The 22,811-nt window shown below is 39.0% G+C and overlaps 1 protein-coding gene across 11 annotated transcripts in view; it reads right to left on the reverse strand.

The window, feature by feature from the left end:
- RBMS3 (RNA binding motif single stranded interacting protein 3) overlaps positions 1-22,811 on the reverse strand; it is an 864,086-nt gene that overhangs the window by 363,587 nt on the left and 477,688 nt on the right. For all 11 annotated transcript variants that reach the window (XM_067561871.1, XM_067561866.1, XM_067561863.1 and 8 more), the window contains one exon: positions 4,110-4,168. In XM_067561871.1, coding sequence (XP_067417972.1) covers positions 4,110-4,168 — 59 coding nt within the window. The remainder of the gene's footprint in view (positions 1-4,109; positions 4,169-22,811) is intronic.

A 22,811-nucleotide genomic window follows, 5' to 3' on the forward strand; every position in this document is an offset into this window, starting at 1 on the left:
AGAACCGCTTTGCTGGATTTTTTTTCCCTCTCTCTCTTTCACAATGGCAGTTCTGAGAATCATAACTAACAGAGCACACTTATTTCAGTTTGTGCTATTTCCAATAAATAAAATTTATTAGCTAAAGAGCTGTCCATGGAGCTTAGCTGCTTTCTTCACTAGAATGTGATTTCACTAGGGCCTGCTCCATGTTGCTATTCTGAGCCAAAATCCTCCATTTTAAATACAATAAAATAATAATTAATAAATACATAACATGGGTACAGCAATGCATATTTTCAAAGTGATGTAAGAACATTCATCTTCAGAGTCCAGCTGTAAAATAGGTTACTGTCTCAAGTTTACAGATATATACAATATATTACATACACACACACACACACACACTAACGTGTATCTATCTACATACTTCTAAGGATCTGGTTACCAGAGCATCTGAGCTCCTCATGCACATTAGGCTCCAGTTCAGGAAGGAACTTAAGGATGTGTGTAAGTTAAGCACATCAATAGTCCACTTATTTAAATTTAAGACAATACAGACCAATATCTATGCAGATGTAGTTGGCATCACCATAACACTTCTTCCTTGTTGCCTCTTTACTCTTGTAGCAGGTCTGTGGCTCGGGCAACAAGGTCACCCTTTTCTATACACAAAGAAAGATAAATTCATATACAAAAAGACTCAGAGGGCTTAGGATCTTGGGTTTGATACAGGGATAACTGGGTGAAGTTGAATGACCTGTGATATACAAGAGGTCAAACTAGATGCTCCCTTCTGATCTTATACTTTAAGACACCCTAAAGAAAACACGTTGGTAACCCCAACTTTTGCCTTTGAAATATGAATAAATAGTATCTAACAAAAGGTTTCTAGAAAAGAAAAAGAGATTTCAGTGAAGTATTACAATTACATATGAAGTCTCTGTGATTTCCCTCATCACTTTAGATGAATTTCTCTCCAAAAGGAAAACATTGCCACTCATTCAATCAAGGCAGGCACTCTCTATATTCTGTAAAATGAAGACTGTAAGGTTGAAGTGTCATCTTCTAGAAGCTACTGCATTTCATGGTTTTTATTTCATAAAACTGAAATGATTCCCTCAGGTAGGAATTAAGACTTCTGGTCATCCCCCCATGCCTCATCTTTTAAGTTGCTAATGAAATGCCTAAGACAATATGAGCTCCTGATTAAACTAGGAAGTAAATCTGCATGCACACCATTAAAGAGTCTGCAAGGGCAGATGACAGTAATTCATACACTAAGGAATGGGCTTGTATATTTGGCAGATTAACTGTTCTGTATTCCATTGCTATGAGGTATGGAAACTGTACTGTGAAACATCCATTACTCATTCCCTCTGCTCTAAACACGTAAGCCTATCAAAGGCAAGCCAGCTGGAGGAAAAAAACCCGCACCCCGCAAAGGAAAGAGTCTATGCATTTAAGATTAATGCTTCTGTTGAATGGCTTCTTTTATATAATTTCCCTGACTTTTAAAATTAGCACATACGCTAGACCCAGACCCAGAAGGCAAAAGCATGGAAAGAAAAGCAAAAACAGCAAAAATTCTCCAACTTGTACATTAGGTGTCATCAGGCTTTTGTGTTTGAACATCTGTATGAATCATGTGTCCGTTTTTCATTACTCGCCGTACATGATTGTTCTCTGCTTTGTTCAGTGATTGTTGGCCATTTTGTCACAACTATGCTTGTTTTGTTTTTATACTGTTCTATTACCAAATGATTGCTGCTACTGCTATGCCTCAGTTAGTGTGTATGCTACCCAAGAAGAACAATCTTGAAATGAAAGATTACGTCAAAAAGTTTCCCTAGTGAATTGTCTTGGAATATACTGTATATTGTTTCCTTAGATCTGACTGCTTAATTCACACCAGAAAAAAATGGTTTGATAATACTAGCCCTTAAAATGATGCAAGTGAATTTTTACAGACAGAGGAATGTTTGAAGAATAAATCAAACCTAATTTCAATCTCTTTTCCTCATTCTTGGAAAAGGATACACCTTGCACTTCAAGTTCAACAGAGCATTCTGTCTCAATGGGATTTGTAAGGAATTTCATTGATACCCATACAATTTCTTAAAATGATGTCTTTTTTTTTCTTCTTTGCTGTTATGTGAACTCCTTATTTTGAGGTTTTAGTTTTCACACCCACTGCTGTAATCTGGCCAAATTTCAAATGACATTGAAATACGTTCCTGAGTCTTAAAATCGCAAGATGACTTTCACCACCCTCAAATTTGACTTTATTCAAATCACCCCCTTTGTATTTGATGGTAAATCACAAACAGTAATATCACAGACTGGTGTGCCTACATAACTGGCCAAGCTTACTAAGAGGAATGAACTGTTACTCAGTACCGTATTTAAATAAGCAAAATGCTTATCCCTACCCCATTTGCCATTTCCACACCACCTATTGTAAATAAGTCCAGATATGTTTATGATCATTCAGTGGTACTACTCATGCCATAAAGATCCTTCCTTTAAAATACAAACAAGAATGTCTTACTTTTTCCTTCCTGTAGAATAAACTATAGTGAAAGCAAACCTTTTTAAATTCTCATTGTTATATAGCACCTCTTGCTATGATATCCAAACAGAGCACAAAATGAACAGCCCCCAAACACCAAAAATACAAGGTGAAATTCCTCCATTCTCCCCTTTCGCTCTCTCAGCGCCCGCTTCTCCCCCTACCTTTTTGTATGTATTTTTCAACCACCTGCTTTCCATATATTACAGCCCATCATTATTTCAAAAAGATTGGTGGGGAGAGTGGAGCAGTGCTCAACATAAGGCACTATCCTGTGGATTGCTTGGTGCGATAGACACAGCTGTTAATTTTAAAGCAGCAGCAAAGACCCCATCTTGCATAGGCTGCCCAGCACAGTGTGTGTACAGTGAGTCCCTTAGCCTGACGATAGGCACCTGATGGCAGACCAGGCCTCGTTCGGACTGTGCAGTTTTGTTAGGGTAGAATTGCCGTCCCCCTTCCTAATGTACCTTTGTGTGGCTATCCAGTGCTGCTGCTGCATGGGTTATAGAGAAAGAAAGAAACTCCACATGCTTCTTCTGACAGTTACTAAGTACACGTTTATAACACAGGTGGGATTTTTGCCCCTTCTCACTTTTTCCTCAAGTTTCCTTCCATATTTCTCCTCTTCACATCTTATCTCATCACTAAATCTTATATTTAACTTCGTTTGCTACTCTAAGATGCCACAGTACTTTTCTTACAAGGGCTACATAGAAAATGCTTTCTGTCCAGAATCCACTCCTAATGAGATTAATCCAGTTAGACATTAGTGCATAAAGATTTTACAGTTCTCTCGCTGTGAAATTACAATTTTATCCTGCAAGGAAGTGGATTCCACTGTTAGAACTAACACTACAGTAAAGTGAAAGTCCCACCCATGGAAATGATGGACCTTCAGAATGATTAACAAATAACAATTCTAGTCTTCAGAAATCTCTGTATGTGTATGTATCTATCTAGACAAAGATATAGACACACGCAAACATCATATTTCCACAATACACATTGTTTTTCATTAAAAGAAACAGATAATATTTTGAAATCTTAGCAGAGAAATTAAAAATGCAAAACTGCAAGAGTAAGAGGAATCATTTTCATATCACTGTGTCACAATTTTATGAACAATGTGCCACAGTGAATATTTTCTTCTTCCAATAATATAGTCTGAGACTTTATAGAATAGAAAAATTAAACCAGGTTTTGCTTGGGAAAGTTTTCCCAAGGGTTTCTCATTTTTATATAGGAAATCAATTTGCATCACTGATGATATCATTCAAATCAGACAACGCTATGTGGTTAGAAGGTAATTTACTTTTCTACCGAAGCAATTTGATACTTGTTCTGATTTGCGATTTTCATTTTGTTTGTTAATGAAAAAAATTAATGAGCAATGTTACTGGAAAATACAACTCAGAGCACGGGCACTATTAAATATGTTTGCAATATACTGTACATTATGTTGATTGCACAGTCGGAGCCTGAACCTTGGCGGTTGGAATGCCAGTCAATCAGCCAAACAGACACTGAACTCATCGGGAGGACTCTTTGCACATACCTTTGCACTGATTTGTGTTTTTGTCAAGAATTGCCTTTGTGGATACAATTTTCCCATACCTAGAGAGAAAGAAAAAGAAAAAAAAAGAAAAAGAAAAAAAAGAAAAATGCATGTTATTATATTTTAACCCTAGATCTATGTAGACTCAATGTTCCACCCAGATCATTTTATAAATAAACACACACACGCACATGTACATAAGAGAAAGGGGTTCACCCATAGAAAAAGGACATGATGGACAGCAAGCTTCCCCACATTCCCCCTGGATTGCAATGCATATCTTGAAACTCTATCTTCAGAGGGATGTTTCTTTTCCATGCCCATTAAAATTCGGATCTCTACACTGAGACTGCCAACAAAAATGCCAGCCACAGGAGTGGATTTCGGGGTGCCCAGGTAGACAAAGATGTTTCCTGGGCAATGCAAATTAAGTTTATTTAAATATACATGTTTGCATTTTAAGCAATCAGAGGAAGTTTTGTTTTTTAATGGGAATGGATCAGACTCTTTCCCACCATTCCCCAAATGCCCAATAAAGCTGGCTGGCAAAAAAAAAAAAAAAAAGAAAGAAAAAAAGAGAGCCAGAGGAAGAATTATTTTTTTAAAGCTCTCTAGCATGTTTGTTAAAGGGTTTTTTTGTTTTATTGTTTTTTATCTTTAGGCTTTGCTAACTCTCTTCAAGCGGAATGCTGATGGGTGTTTGCATAGATGGCACCACAACATCTAGCACAGTTTAAGAGTACCTCCATGGCATTCAGACTCTGGAGAGGGAATTTTCATTTCATGGACCAGCTACAAGTTGCTGCATTCAACAGTTAGACCACAAAGTGAGTACTTGGCTTTAACTCAAAGGGAAGAGGACTGAAAATGCATATTTCATAGTCAGTTTGGAAACAGAAAGGGCCACTCTTTGCAATCACTGAATACCAGACTTTAATGAAATAAGAAAAACATATTATCCCTGGAGCTACACTGCCTTCATCTCTGCTTCACTGCATTGCTCCTCCTAGAACCCTTCCCTACACCTTCTCCCACCAAATTTGAAGAAACAGTACACACTCCCACAGGTTGTGCATGTAGAACATGATGCATTAGCATGAATTGTGACACCACCACCAGATACCAGGATGATGGCCACAATATATTAAATACACAGTCAGTCAGTCTAGATTCTCTTTAGCAATAATTATTTTGGCCCTGGTTCAAGAAAGTACTTAAGCATGTGCCTAAAGTTAAACATGATCTTACGTGCCTTGCTGAACTGAGATGTATTCCTTTACATCTCTTAATTTACATTATACTTTCCAGTAATATTTGCAGCTGACTTTAGTCACAGCCAAAGACTACAGAGCACACATCCTAAGAATATAGTGCCAAATGCTCTGCTGACATGATTTACAAACATTTTATGGGTCAATTTATACCAGCAGAAAATTTGGCCCACAAAGTGCATTTTGATTTATTTCAATTTATAAACCAAATAAATGCAAAATATGCAAATAAATAAATAAATAAATAAATGCCTATCTATTGCCCTAAGAGTTTTCAACAGATATCGAGAAAAGGAATCCAATTAAAATCAGCAGCTAACCCACAACAACCTCAAATAAAACTCAACCCCCAATTAAACTTCCTCCAAAAAACCCTAACATTTGTCTTCATTAGGACTCTCTCTTAACATGACAACTCCGAAGGAATGGGTATGCAGTTCCACCCAAGCCTGTGAGATTTAGATGTCTGTGCATACAGTGTTTTACTTGTTAGTGCAAGAACCCAGAGCCTGAAATCTGAAGCAGTTTACTTAAATCTGCTTTATTCTTCTGAATTTCTTGCCAATGAAAAGAGACTTTTGTGGTTCCATTACATTTACCACCAACTTTTGAAGGTTATTTGCTATACACCGCAATCCTGTGAACACTTAGTCACATAAATCTTTTAACGCATGGAAGTAGTCCCATTCACCTCAGTGGAACTACTCAGGCAAGTAAAGTTACTCATGTACCTAAGCGTATGCAGAGTTGGACTCCACTGGAATAGTAAGAGGTGCTAAAGAATGCTCTCAATTATATGAATAGCTTCTCACATTAATTTTCAGATATAAACCCTGAGTACTACCACAAGAAAGTAATAGAATTTAATTTCGATACAGTTTTCCTAAATACTTCACAGTAATCAGAACACCAGTTCTGATCAGTGGTGATAACATGCATTCTGCCAAGTGGAAAAGGATTTAGTTTATTAAGAAAATGATGATAATTTCCTTGCATAGGAGGACCGTAATACAAGGCTCTGATTCTTCTTTAGATTTAGTTGGCTTTCCTGTTGGGATAAGCAGTGTAATTTTGATTCTATTCACTCAGAAGTTCCAAAACTGGACTCCACAATGGGAATTCACATGCAAATATGATGTAATTATACAATGCTGCTCAAGAGATGGCCTCAGTCTATTGTCTTTAAATGCTAACTGCTAGCTATTAAAATCCAACAGCCCATATGTTTGCTCTGTACAATATTAGTATTTTTAAAATATAAAGATACTAGACATACAGGTTTGTGTGTGTCATGAGAACACATTAGCAGAGTTTCCTGCTGAATTATAGTGCATGTTTTTTAAACCATCCTGCCACAGGGCTTATATTCAAGTGCATCATCAGCAAAACATTATGGGAAATGTGTATTTCAAAACCCGCCATCATCTACCTTTTGGATTTCAGGTACATATCTTTAAGGTGATCCTTGCTGCATCACTATACCTGAATGCAGGTGGATGTTTGGAATTTGTGAGATTGTGAGTGGGGCACAAGGAATATGTCTCAGGAATACACAATGAAATTTTGAAGGGGTCTCCATTTTGCAGGGTTCAAGACAGACCCATTTTTCATGACATTTTTCACAAATCATTTTTACTATCAACTTTACTAAAATTTTCAAAATGTTTTAATTTATTATCAGAATTTCCATAAAATGTCAGTGATATTTTAGATAGACATTTGGATAAGAAATGTTGCAAAAATATTTGAAGAAAACAAAAAATTAGACTTTTCTTTTAAAACAGAACATTTTTAAAAGGTCTGTTTTTCAACTAAAAGCCCTTTCCTTAGGGGAAAAAAAGTTCTACCACCTCTGGTACTTATTAGTTTTGCGTGAAACTATTCAAAACTTCACATTAAATGTTCTGGGGTTCAATAAAACGAAAAACTCAAAGCAAAACTCATTCAAAACCTCACTTGCACTAGGCACTTCTAGCATACACATAGCAAAAGAAGTCATCAGCAGATTAGTTTCAATAACCAGGCATTAGTGCTCGGTTTTGCAAGGTTTTACCGCCACTGCTGCCACCAATAGTGGGGGTGGGGGGGAAGATCCTGTCCACCCTTCCCCACCTCAATTTCCCCAACCGGCCCCTCACTCCAGGGACTGACCCCTGCTGTGCCTCAACTGGGTAGGCTCCGCGTCAGCTCCTCCCAGTCCAGCTCTGCAGGCAGAAGGTGAGTCCCAGGGGAGGGGGGAGTGAGCAACATGTGTGTGTGTGGGAGGCGGTGGGGGGAGGAGTGAGCGATGGGGGGGTTGGGCAAGGGATGGACCCTCAGGGGAACAGGCTACGTATCAGAACAGTCCCTTATACATTGGTTATTTCACCTCAGATCAGCAGTAATCTATGCTCTTCAAATGAACTTGAGATCTGTCCATTTTATATAAAATCCTGAAAAAACTTCAGGGCTACCCAAAAAATAAACCCTTATCTGAAAATTTCACTATTGCACATCATGCAGAAGATACACGGAACTGGAGATTTACCCTTTCTGGTGTCTGGCCAAATCCCAGAATATCAAACAGATATCAACCCCCCAAAAGCATAGGTTCTTTCAACTCCACAGATACCCACTGTACATCTGAGGGCAGGATGTAGACCTACAGTTTGAAAATACCGTCATGTTGAAACTATCTTAAGAAAGAAAGTTTATGTTCTGCCTTTAGTCAGGAAATAATCTGTTCAATGGGGACCAATCCTGTGAAGTCTACAAAGTTCCAAGCATTCTTGGCTCCCATTGATTTCAGTGGGAGTTGGTGACGTTCAGCCTTCTCAGGAGTCACTCTGCATTTCACAGAATCAAGCTCTCCTATCCCAATTGGGCCCTTTTCAAAATCTGTGTATATAACGCCAAAATACTAGATCTCTGGGCATGACCAGCACATTGGAAATCACTGGCCTTCTCATTTTCATCAATCAGAGTATAGATCTGGGTGTGGGAGAGGTTATCAGATCCATGTGCCTGCTAAACATGATTATTTATCAGTGCCTACTCTAAACTTAGGTCTGTTCATACCTAGGTCAATGCACAGATGGATACGGCTGCATTTTTCTTCTACAAAATGGACAGTTTTAGAGCCTGAGCAGCTAATGGATCCCAAGTCATTTTTATATAAAATAATATATTTATATGCAGTAATGCAGCTAAGTATTGCATTATCTAAAAGTCATCCATACTAGTTCTGATATTTCTATCGAAGGAGTAGTGTGGTGATTTGGCAAATAGATGAAACATGTTTTAATGAATTCTACATCCAGCAAAATGCATGTTTTACAGAAATGCCATGAGAGAATCTGGCTAGTGATATCAAAGTAGATACATGTACAAATCTATGAACACACTATTACTTTCCACAAATTAAAATTAAGTGTCTTGCCAAACAATTGTATAGATATGTATGGGCTACATGCCTAGGGAAAAAAAGTCTAACCGATTATTCTAGATCAGACTGTTTGTAATTTATACTCACTCAGATATACTGAATATAAATCCACCTTTTGAGCCAGCAATTTAAAACCATGCTTTGACAATTCACAATACTTGGATCCAGTATTGGACAAACCATGGCCCTTTAATGTGATGGCTATTGACAGCCTTTTTAATAAATAATAACAAAATTATATAATACCAAAAAAATTCCTCCATTAATGAAATCTTTAAGACTTTAATGTCAAAAATAATGCCAGACTTACTGTAAGCAAGAAGTTATAAACACCTAAGAAACTACATTGTCTTACCAAAAAACTAAGTATGGGTTCTGAGCCCGCTACTATTTTATATTTTCATTAACAACTTGGAGGACAGAGTGGATTTATAAAATCTGCAATGATACCAAGCTTGGAGGGGTTGCAAGCACTTTGGAGGACAGGATTAGAATTCCAAATAATCTTGATAAATTACAGAATTGGTCTGAAATCACTAATAATGATCAATTCAATAATATCAAGTGCAAGTATCACACTCAGGAAGGAAAATTCACATGCACAAATACAAAATCGCTAGCCAGTGGCTCTGAAAAAAAGGATCTGGGGGATTATAGTGGATAACAAATTGATTGAGAGTCAACAATGTGATGCTGGTGTGAAACAGCAAATGTCATTCTGGGTTGTTCTGACAGCATCCTCTGTAGGGCATGAGAGATAATTGTTCAATTCTACTTGGCACTAGTGAGGTCTCATCTGGGGCAGTGCATCCAGTTTTGTGCACAACACTTTAAGAAAGACAAGGACAAACTGGAGAGTCCAGAGGAGAGCAACAAAAATTATAAGAGATTTAGAAAACAATCTATGAGGAAAGGTTGAAAGAACTGGTCATGTTTAATTAGCCTTTCTAACTTTCTAACTATAAAGGAAGTTAAATACTGGAACAGGCTTCCAAGGGAGTTTGTGGAATCCCCACCACAGGAGGTTTTCAAGAACAGGTTATACAAACTCCTATCTAGGTATGAGATGGTTTGGGTAGGCCTAACCCTGCCTCAGTGCAGTTGGATGGACTAAATGACCTCTTGAGGTACCTGCCCGCCGTACATTTCTATAATAAAGAATAATACATAAGGTTGGAACAAGATAATTAAGCAAGCCTTCAAACTTCAAGGAGAACATAAATAATTTAATGAACTTTAATACCAGGGACAAAACAATATATTATCCCTGTGTACAAAATGCATTTATTTTCTAGGTTCTTGCATGATTCTAGGCTCTTGCTGTACTTTTGGATCTAGTGTCTGATTTCCATTCAGAGTATTGCTTACTTATGTAGGATTGACTGTTAAATAACAGATGGTATGAACCAATTTGCCAGAATACCATGATATTAATCTCTAAAGTATTCAGTTATTTAAATAACCTCATTATTCAAGGGAACTCTGAACATTCAGTGCTTGTGCATATTTTCTGCCAATCATTAAAACAATTTAATTTTAAAAGAATTATAGGGCTACAGCATAATGTAAAGTATCTCAGACGTCACAGCCCCAGGAACAGCAGCAAAAATAAAATAATAATAATAAAAATAAAAGAGAAATCAAGCTACCCACAGAGACTGTGAACTCAAACTGATTATTTAAAACTAAAGCATGTTATAGAGTTCATCTAGAGGGCATTTGAATCAAATGTGTGAGTGAAATTTTTCGAGTTCACAGAGCTGCCTTTCATTATTTACAAATGATAAAATCCCAGGTATTTGGCTTTCTTTGGTAATAATTCTGCAGCTGCTAACGTGTGTGTTTCTCCAAGTTATTTTACATTTTAAAAAATTACTTTCAGGGTCAGTATAGTAGAAATGCTTCACACTGCTCAATATTTCTATTCAATTTCTCTATTTTCAGGGCTGGAATGTCAGTGTTATTAATTTGCCATAGGATGAACTTTGACTTTCTTGGTGCAAGGGAACACACTTTTTTCTGGATGTAATTTTCCACAGTGAAAAAAACATAATTTAAACTATTTTTACAACTATATGGACAAAATCTTGCACTTCTTACCCAGAATTTAATTGGGCAAAACTCTTTGATTTCATGGTTCAGGATTTTGCCTTATTCTATACAGTATGTTTTTAAAAGCAAAAGATTGTCGGTCTCTCTTCTTTGTCTGGCAACTGTATAATACAGAGACAGCTTAAATATAGGTTGGGAAAATAAATTTGACAAGCAATTAGTCCCTGATATTTCAAAACATTTATACCCATGCTTAACTTCAGGCATGTGAGAAGTCCCATTAAAGTCCATGGGACTACTCACGTTTATCAAGCTACGCATGTGATTGGAGGATCAGAGCTTTAACATGGTCTACAAAGTTTGATATTTGGTGAGGAAAACATCCCTATTCAGGACAGCTCTTCACAAACATTTCCAATTATGTATGTGCTTTAGTGCGTTCCTGAATCAAGGCCTTTAATAGCTGTGATAATTAACTTTTCAAAGCAGCCAGCGTCAGGGTGCCAAAGGGGGAATTGTGACAAATAACTTTGGTTAGATGATCTGTTGGGTCAAAAATCTAAATTAAAATAAACTAAAGGTAAACTTGTTCAATAGGCTACAGAGAACATGTTTTATAAACTTTACTTGTTTTAAAAATGATAAATAAATACAACTTCCTTATGGTTGGTTCATCAGTTAAATAAAAACATTTACAAATTGTCTAAGTATGTATATGTGACGGAGCCATTTGTCTGTCATGTAAATAATTTTCAATTCATCCTTGCCTAAACACAGATGGACATAATTGACCATATTAGCTCCACTGTGTCAACATGTATAAACTTCTTCTATGACGGAGGTCTCAAACTGGGGAATAAAGGGACACAGGGTCAGACCCTCTTCTGCTAACAATTGGCATAGATCTTCTGACTTCCATGCACTTTGCCAGTTTGCACCAGCTGAAGAACTGACTCATTTTTCTATCCAAGTGTTCACTTTGTACTTCAGAATAACGTCATGTGAGGCAGAAAAATCTGCTTAATTAGCATGTCAGCTAGCTTTCCGGTGGCCAGCCAGCCCTTCTGAGAACCAATGAGCCTTGGTCCAGAAGTCCAGAAAAATTCCTTAGTCAATCTCTGGACGGAGATCCTGGCAGAGGGTCTCCAGCAGTGCAAAGCCACGTTTGGGGATTGCTGCATTCATTTCTGCAGTGGGGCTTATGCTTAAAGGGTATGTCTGCACTGCAATTAAAAAGCCCAGACCAGCTGACTGGGGCTCGCGAGGCTCAGAGGATGAAGATATTCGGGCTCAGCCTTAAGCCCGAACTCTAGGACTGTGTGAGGTCAGAGAGTCCCCACGCCCCGGCTGCAGCCCGAGCCTGAATATCTACAGGGCAGTTAAACAGCCCCTTCCTCCGAGCCCCAGTCAGCAGACATAAGCCAACTGCCGGTGTCTAATTACAGCATAGACATACCCAAAAAGGCCATCACGGACCAGGAAGGAGACATGGTTAGGGCAGCCAAGGGATGAACTGATTTAATGTATTCCCTAGGCAGCTTCTTCTGGCAGAGTTACTCCAGGGCCCCCTAAAGAGATTAAAGCTGCCCTTGCCAGGCAGACCCCTCAATAAAGAAAAGCAAAGAGAGTGCTGTTTCCCCGCCCACTCTGAACAATATATTGAAAGAGCTAGTGGTAGAAAGGATAAGGTGGACACATTGCAGGCAACTCTACCCCTCTGTTAGGGGAGGAATGCATGCTCCCAAGAGAGGAGGGATGAGGCACCAGAGAATCTCAATTTGTTTTCCAATTTAAACGAAAACATTATTTCATTACCATAACTAAGGAGAGAGTGAGCACTGCCTAGCCACCAACCAATTAAGCCACACTCTGCTGGAACTTATTTATACTTTGTTCTTTAAGATTATATGGAGTACTGTATATAGAGATACTAGCACTGTGCAATGCGACGTATAGGTCACGTAGAGATTTCCTAGCAGCGATGGGGGCATCCTTTTATCCCCAGGGAAATTTTTGAAAGTTCCTGCCATATGGTGCAATCTAAGTCCATTTCAAAAGCAAAAAAAAAAATTCAGAAGTAAATCGATGGCCCCAGGGATAAATTCTTTCTGGCAGGGATAATGTAGCTATATACTGAGAAGAGAGAAACTCCATCACCAGCATTGAAATTCCCCCAAACTTTACCTTTGATTTGTTGGTAGAATTTTAATCAGAGCTTCTAGGGGCCCCCAAGAGTAGTCTCCTGTTTATTACTGGCTGCAGGTCCCCGCAAGCCCATCAAACTCACAAGGGTAAAGTCCTGAATTAAGATTCACATGAAAAAATACAGGCTTAGCTATTTTGAAGCACTGAGCCCACTCTAAGAGAGGGGTAGCTGTAATTAGCTGGGGCACAGATGTTATTCTTTGCGCAGCCTGCCGGCTAGGGGATGCACCCCAAAATGTTGAAAAATTATGAGTCAGACTCCAAATAATGATGAATGGCTTTAAAATTATGGTTTAAAAAAAAGTTTGGGGTTCTTTCTTTGTCTTCTGGTTTGGGACAGGGTTGCCTGTAGAGTGGCCTTGGATCACATTATCAAGCCTGAACCATGAAGGCTATCCGACTACATTTTAAAAACTGAAAGCTGAGATTCTTGCCTAATCACGTGCCTCCAGGAGCTGAGGCTTTAAGAAAACACACCAAATATTGCAAGACTCATGAGAGTTGGCAACACTGGGGGCAGCACTATCACCAAACATGAGTGATATCCTAAGGTGTAGACAAACACTGCTGAGCAGCTATGTCTCTCACAACACACATAGCACATGTATTCTGTCCAACTGGAAGTTATAATCTGTCAAAACTGCTGACCTGAAAAATGAATTCAAATCAATACATTTCTACCAACAACCAAGTAGCATTGCATGAAAGCAATCCAGGAGTGAGAAAACAATGTAATATGAATATGTGGCCAATCTGTCAGCACTTAGAAAAACAGATGCTAAAACAAACAGTTCTGTTAGAAACAGGCCCTCCCCTGAAAACATTTATGCATGTGAGTAACTTCATCGTCTGTTAAGTGGTCCCACTGAATATAATGGGACTACTCACATGAGTGTTTGCAGGGTCAGGCCCTATGATTACACATCCACAACATTTTACTCACAAATGAGCAAGAGCACCGAATCATTCTGCTTGCCTAGAAACCCTTTCTCTTCACCCTCATAGATAAAGGAAGTACTTAAAAGGACACACACCTTGGATCAGAATCCAAAGCAAAGAAAAAAAGGATGACTACTACTTTTACTAATTTCCCTGCTGCCTCTTCTCCTAGGCTCTCTCAGAGCCTGATCCAAAGTCCACTGAAATCAGTAGAAAGACTTCCATTGATTTCAGTGGGCTTTGGATCGGGCTCTAAATCCATTATTTTTTCCAGCCTCCTTTTAAATGCTATTCTATGTCTGAAGTTCCTGGGAAATTTTAAAATGATTTCCCAATTTCACACTTCAGTTTCTTTTTGGATCCCACATCCTCGGGACAATAACTCTTTTATTTAAGCTTCCAGATTCTTGGGAATGTTCTCTCTATGTTAGTCTCATACACTGAGCACAGATGGAAGAGAATCATCCTCCTGTCTGAGATTTAAAGATGTATGTATGTTTACATGTCCTTAGATCTTTCTACAAGAGAATTAAGTGTATTCTTATTAATGCTGTTCCCTTTATTAATGCTGTTGATGGGACTATTCAAATTGATTCATTGCTTGGTGTCCTTATCTCTCTTATGACTCAAAATCAGTTATGAGAGTAAAATTATTCTTGGGTCTTTTTCTGCCTCTCTTATTTCCACTGGACTAGATTGTAACTTTAAAACTTGCCCCGAATAAAAGGGGCAGGGTTGCTCCATCTCATAAGCAACCAGAGAATGAGATGTGACTCAGAGACGTGGCCTTCCTCCCGCTACTGTTCCCTTGCTCTGGTGGAGACCAGGGAGTGCGGTAAGTTACTTCACTCCTTTTCATGGAGCATCTTATTCACCCTGTACACATGGCCAATTATTCCTATGTGGGCAAGTAGGGAATGAAGCCAGGGCTCCTCCTATTGCCAGCCTTTTCCTGCTCCCTCTTGCTGCAGGGACTATCAGGCAAGTAGCCCTGTTCCCACCCCCACCTCCCCTCTGCAGCTGCAGCCACAATGTGAACAGGACCAAGGGTAGTAGGGCAAACTTTGCCTCATACTCTCCTGTATAGCCACGTAAAGGCTGTAACAATGTGGCTCACTGAGTAGCACCTTCCTTAGTGAGCACTCCTGCCCATTTACGTGGAACTGTGTGTGGAGTAAGGTGTTACTCCACAAGGACCAGGATGAATCCAGCCCCCAGTTTACAGGAAAGATGGATAAGATTTAAATGCAAACACCTGTTCTTCCCTCAACTGAAAACATTCTGAAGAGCAAAGTGAACACCACAACATAGAAGTACAGGATTAAACACTCAGCTGGTGCAATATGGCATAGCGCCATTGACTTCTAGGTCCTTCTCCACCCCCCCTCAAATAAATAGCATTCAAAAATATTTTGCGAGAGAGTTGAAGAAAGAAAATTTGCAGAAACAAATCATTTTTAAAATAAACCTTAAAGCCATAAGTTTGAACGTGGACAAAGGAATTTAGCTGCAAGACTCCATCTGGGTTTAAAAATAGTCAGGTGGTTAAATCCCGATGTAACACTTTGGAAACATAGGGGTGGGAAACTGTACGAGCCAAGAAAATCACATTTAAGGCTGAAACATTGTCCAGTTTTAGTTTATAAATCACACTAGGATTTCTTTATATAACTCCCACTAACGCTGGTTGGTGAGGAAATACTCCACAGACAAATAGGACAATCTATCCCATATTATGATGTGTAAAATAGCCCAATTCATGGGGACTCCAGAACAACTGAGCACAACAGGGTTGAGTTAAGGATAAAGGTTCAAGCCTGAAGTCTATAATTTCCTGTCTTTTGCTTGCCTGTGCCAACTCCTTAATGCTACATTAATGTCATTTTTGTGGGTGTGACTGAATTACCCACAGCTCTTCACACCAGCATTAGTGGATTTCTGTGTAATGAGAAAATATATTTTACTGCATACATTGTTTCTAACTGTTAAGTGTACCAGCTGCATGCCTTCTGATAGCAGCACTAGAGGGCTACCTCATTATGAGGTGAAGAGCACTTTACTGCTGGCAAGAAGCCCAATCCTACAAGCCTTCTGCACACCAAGCTCTCACTGAAATCCTTACGAGGAAGGCATGCACTTGTTGTTCACACTAAGAGCAAATGCTCAGTACTGGCTGTCTGATGTGCTGGCTAGAAGAGCTCTTTTTGTAGCTGCCGGTCCCTGTATACTGTAGTGCTAATGGAACTTTGCAATCTGCAATGGTAAAGATGTAGAATCTCTGACATTTTGGGCTCCGTGGGATACTGAGGGCTGCTAAGTTTTCGAGGGAATGCCTCACACGCAGGTGACAACTACTGCCTGTTGGCCCACTCTTTAGACATCTCTTTGAGAAGTGCTGACAGTTGGATTCCAGATTTTAAAATGCTATACGTTTATGAGATCTAGTACAGCAGCTGAAACATGATTTAGTGTGACACCTTTAGGGATACCCTTATCATTTGCTAACCAGCAGGTACCAAATGAATGATTGAAGTTACTGTGGTGCAGAAACCCTTTGACAGAAAAAAAAATATTGGAGCTAAACATGAAGACAAAACAAAAAATAAAAGGAAAGTAATGGAAGAAAAGAAAGGCAGAAAAGAAGGGGGGGAGGGGAAGGAAGGTAAGTCAATGTAAGATGGTTCCACATACCTAGCCTCGGTGTACCACAGCCATGCCCAGTGCTGCTCTAAATTGTGGACTTCCAGAATACACACAGTGTTCTGGTTCCATGCCCTCCTACCCTGACATACTCACCTCCTCAATGTGAAACACCTGTGGGGCTGGCTGGAATCGTCAGCTGCTGCCTTAAATGGCAACTTTTTAGTCCCCTTTGCAGTGTGGGAGCAGCACAAAGGGGACTTACTCTGGAGGTTGGAGAGCTGGTCTCAGAATTAAGAGGAAAATCTTTTTCTTTAAATCAGAGTGTAATAAAAATGACAACAGACCAAAGAACTGCCAGTAGTTATCAAATACTAAGTATTCAGGTCCATGTTACATAGGGCCAGGGTTTTTGTACTGCTTATTGGTGATCGTGAGAAGTCTTCTGATTGAAACAGATATTTTATTGTATTTAATGCTGATATTTAACAACTGTACCCTTCTGCTACTAAGAATTGCAATCACAGTCTTAAAAGGAGTCTTACTACAATTCCTGCATTAGGAAGTGAGCAGAATTACTGGCTGCATTGCTTTTTAAAAAAACAAACAAACTGATGTCTTGGCCCCACTAATTTCTTCTGTTAGATAACTGTGTTGTTTTCAACGTAGAAGGAGATGTTAAACTTTTTATAAGAGCCTCAATAGATGTACCCTGTTTGAATTCTTCAGTTCTCTGTGTTAATTGTATGACAAGATATGTGATATATATTAATTCATTTTCTATGCAGTAGAAAATGTATTTAATAAATTGCGTATTGAAGTGTTTGTGCTAAACTACTGTACAGTAATTTTAAAAAATTCATATCCATAGTCCATCTAATTGACAATCCTAAACTCAGTGCTCATTTCAATACAGCAAACAAGAGAGATACATTAGAGATGAGCTAGGGAGTAGGCTGCGTTTAGGTTTTAGTTTTACCGAACTATTTATAAAAAAAAAAAAAAATTGTCTATTTGTAAAAAAAAAAAAAAAAAAAAAAATTAAGCTTTTAGGTTCTGTCCATCTGTATAAATGGGTGAACTAGGAAGTCTTTTCTAGTCAGACAGGCTTTCACTGTGCTAAATCAGCAATGGACACAGATCTAGTTTACAGTCAAAAGTAATCCAAACTTCAAAGTTAGTGAAAAAAGATTTTGGTTTTGATCCATCACTAATACCAGTATACGATAATTTTTAGAGAGTACCTCCTGCATTAGTAAATTCCAGTAAGAACTAGGCCAGATATCTGTGGATAATTTATGTTGTTTAAATATACTTTTTACACATTCCAGTTATATTATTTTAAGGGCACACAAAACCAGCATGTTTAACCCACATGTATATGATAATAAATGATTATTAAACATAAAAAGGAAATAGTTTCTAACCTCAAATAATAATAAATAATAATTGTTAAAAAACCAACACACCACATCTGATCATTCCAAGATGTCATTTTATGCCTTCTAATTATCAGGTCCCCATTATAAAGCAGCTAGAATGTTAATATTCCTCTTTGACTCAGTGAATTAATCAAAATAATTGAAGCTTCACAGCTAGATAATAATCTCAGGAGTATATGGTGTCTCTGAATATGGAAGCTGTGGAATAGAAAGTTGTCTAATTTTTATATGACATCATTCTGTAAGGAAGTTAAATGTTACACTTATAACCTGTGAAAACAATATACTGATGAGGCTCTGATTGTGCAATCATTTCTGCGTGAGCAGACGCCTGTGCATGCCTGAAGCTCCATGGACGTCAATAGGGTCCATTGTGGGTGCAGCGTGTGAAGCTCATTGCAAGATCGGGGCCTAAGTCAGCTCCATATCATTACTACTATATTTGCAGGAGCTCCCACTCTGTGCTAAGCACTTTCCAAACACGTAAAGAGGATGGTCCCTGCTCAGTGGAGTTCTCACGTGCTGATGGGACGTGCAGAGTACCCACTTGCAGAAAAATAAATCTTTTCCAATCCCCGATGTGATGACATTATTTTAATATGAAACTTCAGTAGGTCGTTCCATTTTTGCTGTCTCTGTTTCAGAACACAGACAAAAGCAAATCTGGCTTAACTGCTAAAGCTGTGAGAACTTCTCTCTCCGATGAACATCTTTTGAATAATACTATAGTCTTTTTTGGTTTCCAATGTACATCCAATAGAAGTGCTTGTTACACATATCATTCTGGGAAGTTACCAAATACTTGGAATGAAGGACATTGCGTGTTACATAGTGCAGAGCTCTTTGTCGATGCTTGTTTGAAGTGGTATGGGAAAATCTAGCAACTGAATACAATGACGTTTTTGTTTTATTGCTGATAGCATTTAACAGCTTTGCCATTATAGTCAGTCTGCGACTTCCCCTTGTATAGAAATTACAGCAATGCTGTCAGATTCTTGCCATTTAGCTGAAAGTGGTGCCCAGGTTGTTTGGCTTTCCTGACTTCTTGTTATAAATATTATCGTTAGCTCACAGTATAGCATAAGGATAACATATTTCTGAAAATGACTGAACGTTCTTTGCATCTTATCTGCAAAGCATGAGATTATGGAAAAAATTCTGCTACACAAATGCCATCAACATCAAAGGGGTCTCCATTCTCCCCTTAGTGCCCAGCACATAACTCCCATTAATGTTAATTAGTGAACGTTAAGTGGAGCTAGGCACAGGCATCAAGGGGAGATTAGTCTATTCAGGACATTAGCGAGTGAAACTACAGTTCAATTAAAGACTCTCCTACTTCTCTTTCTGATCATTTTTGTATTATGACTGTGATTGTGGCACTGGCAGGCATAATCTGTAATCTATCTCGCAAGTGCAACAATAACAGTGTAGACATGGCAAAGTGGGCTTCAGCACTGAGTAGTTCAAGCCTGCTGGGGAGCCTGGGTATGTACTCAGGTAGCTAGCCATTTCCACCACTTCTACACTACTACTGTTACCCATGATAGCTAGATTAAATCTAGCACTGGTATGCCTACATGCACTACAATCACACCTTCACCTGCAGTGTTCACATATGCTTAAAAGCAAGTGACAAACATGACAGCTAGGGCAATTTTCTGCAATATCCTAGAAAAAACCTTATTGAATCAAATTTAAGCATTTTTGGAGTCCATTTATTAAATGCAAAGTTTATGTATTATTGTGGGATGTCTGTAACTTCTTTAGGGAGGAGACTTGGCCAATGGGAACCTTGGGATGTCTAATGAGCTTCAAAGGACCATAAGGTGCCAGATAAAAAGGGACTTTTGGGGCAAACAAAGTTAAGTGGGTTTCCTAGGAAATACCTGGGAAGAGGTAAATGCAAATTCCCACCTCCTGACCTAACTTTCTGAAATTATGCCCTGAGGACAGACCCATTGTCTGCTGATCACCTGTTACATGAGGGCAAGCTCAAGGGCTCAATCTGTATAAAAGAAAGAATGAACTATGCATGATTGTTCTCGTTTAGCGCAAAAGCTGTTCTAAATCACAGAAAAACCTCTGTATGGAATCTGAAGGACTGATCACCTACCCGAGCTCTTGTTGGAGTTGGGAGTGATCTTTGGTAAGCTTATTAGCATAATTGTAGGTTCTTTTACTGTTTTTAATATGTTTTCTCTGTAATGTTTTTACCTTAAAAATAAATGTGTTGCTTAGAAAGGGCTGTGTGGTATAACTGTGGGCATTTATGCTGTTTTCAGCCTCTGGAGAGAAAGCCAAGTGCAGATGCTCGCCATTTAGGCCGTCTAGTATGCTGGAAATAACATAGCCTACACAGGGAACAAAGCAGTGCAGCTTGGAAAAACCCTGGTCAGAAGATGCGGGTGTCCGTCCAACAGAGGTAGAGGCTGGAGAGCTGGAACCGGATCATGGAGAGAGAATACAGGTGCAGTTGCCCTGAACTCTGACAAGAAGTTCAAAACTGGGGGAGTTGTGTGAACCAAACATACTGCAACTGTTGCTATGGCAGCCTTCACGTATTCACAGCTCCTATTGATTCCAGGGGTGAATACTGCTTTGTAAGGAGATTTGGGGACTGTAGCATTTGGCCCATCTCATGAAACTGACATAGTGAGGAAAAAGGCTAACCAAAACACAAGTTGTGGACAGCTCTAAAATGAGATCTTAAGTATATATTATAGGCAGCAAAATCTCAAGCGTTTAAATATCTTCAGGTATACTTTCTGGTACTCTTGCATTCAGATAACTGGGGAGATGGCTCATCAGACTTTATTATATATTGTTTTGCAGTAGCACCTAAGAGTCCCAGTCATAGACCAGGACCCCATAGTGCTAAATTCTGTATATTCTTAAAACCTTCAGACTCTGAATACACCGTTCCTATTTTAATGTACCCAATACCCTAATTATAGAGGATCAGCTTTAAAACCAAATTAAACTGTAATGGGTGCCGCTGAGAGTATAGGAGCCACAAAGTCTTTTGTGGTTCCCCTATGCTGGGGATGGCTGTGGTCCCTTCCATCCTACTCTGTAGGACAAACAGCTTGATTGGTTTTTATTATTTATTTGAGAGTATGGGCCTTCGTGTGCATAGAGGGCATAAGAAAAGCACTTACTTAGAGTAATCCAAATCAAATCTTGCCAACTCTCAGGCTATTATAGTGAGCTGTGTGATTTTTAGGTTATTTTTTCTTTAAAAGCCCGAGCTCCTGGAGTCAGGCGATTACATGAGAAACTCAGATTTCATTTTTTAAAAAAGGTGGGATTCTTGCCCTCATGGTTGTGGAGAAGTGCTTCAAAATGTGATATCCTAAAGACTCAGAACACAGAAGGCAAATAAAAAGAACCCAACGTTTATTATTGTCTTAAAACCTCATAATTTTTAAGCCAGTCTCATGATTTCTGAAGATGTGAGGTTGACAATACTCCCAGTCAATTAAATGAATTTTTAATTTAATCCCTGATTCAGGAAGCACACCCAGTCTGCAAGCACATGAACAGTCCCATTGACTTGGGCCTGTATGCTGGTGGGCAGATTCACCAGCCAGGGAGGAAAACTTAAGTCCCAACTACAAGGTACTTCAAGTCCCCATCCTCACGGCTCACTTTATGGTCAACAAGGCCCCCCAAAAGGAGCAAATAAACTCAAAATACTGGGTCCTAACCACCGAACGTTTTCCCAGTTTCCATTATCTGGGAGGAGAGAGGACCCACCCATCCCTCTGATAGTCTTTCCTTTCTGCTATGGACAGTCATCTTCCCCCTTCCAAAGTACTTCCCTGACAAACCAAGAATGATAAATAGAAAGAACATGATTCATATGTTGTTAAAACAGGCCATTTCAGAACCTTATTTTGTGTAAATCTCCTTCCCTCCTCATGTCACCTCACCCTGCCTATTTCAAACACAAGGGCCAATTCTGAAGTCCTTACATTGAGTAATACTTCCATAGGTACTACTCAATATAAGTTATGACTACCGAATCACGCCCATAGTTTGTAAATTCCTTGGGACAGGGACCTTGACTTCAGTTTTCTAGAAGCCCTATGCAGCTGTAAGGACAAATGCTATACAAGACAAATAGGCTAAAAGAGTCGGTGTGGATTATGTATTGTAGTATGGCTAAATAATCACGTTGATGGAATACACTTGAGGCCTGATCCAAAGCCCATTGAAGTTAGTGGGGTTCTTACCACTGACTTCACTGGGCTCTGAATCAGGCCAATGCTCATTAAAATAAATTATAGTTTCTTATACAACTGGGGAGGGGTTTCAACACAGAGAAAGAAAGTAGGCAGGGATTGTGGGAACAGAGTGATGGTTAGTGTCAGAACCATAAACTGAATTTCTTGGGTTTTAAAACTATTAAATTCCACTAAATCTCTCATAAACAGTAACAGTCTCAATAATGGCTCAATCTCAATCTAATATTTGGTCTGAGAATTCTGTTATATTATATATTTATTGTGTTGGTCAAGTAAATAATTCTTAATAATGTAGACCAGTGGTTCCCAACCTTTTTGACTCAAGGGCCACAGATAAAATTTTTACAACCCACCAGTCTCCATCAGCACGTCCCCCGCACCCCCCACTGCAGCCAGACGGAAGGAGTCCAGGGAGGAGGCTGCCTCCTCGCTGATCTCCCATCCCCCGGGCTGCAGCAGGGAAATCGCACACATCCTGT

The sequence above is a fragment of the Emydura macquarii genome, unplaced genomic scaffold (genome assembly GCF_026122565.2).
Source record: "Emydura macquarii macquarii isolate MOO-44397 ecotype Brisbane River unplaced genomic scaffold, CSIRO-AGI_Emac_v2 contig_2422, whole genome shotgun sequence".
NCBI classification, from domain to species: domain Eukaryota; kingdom Metazoa; phylum Chordata; order Testudines; family Chelidae; genus Emydura; species Emydura macquarii.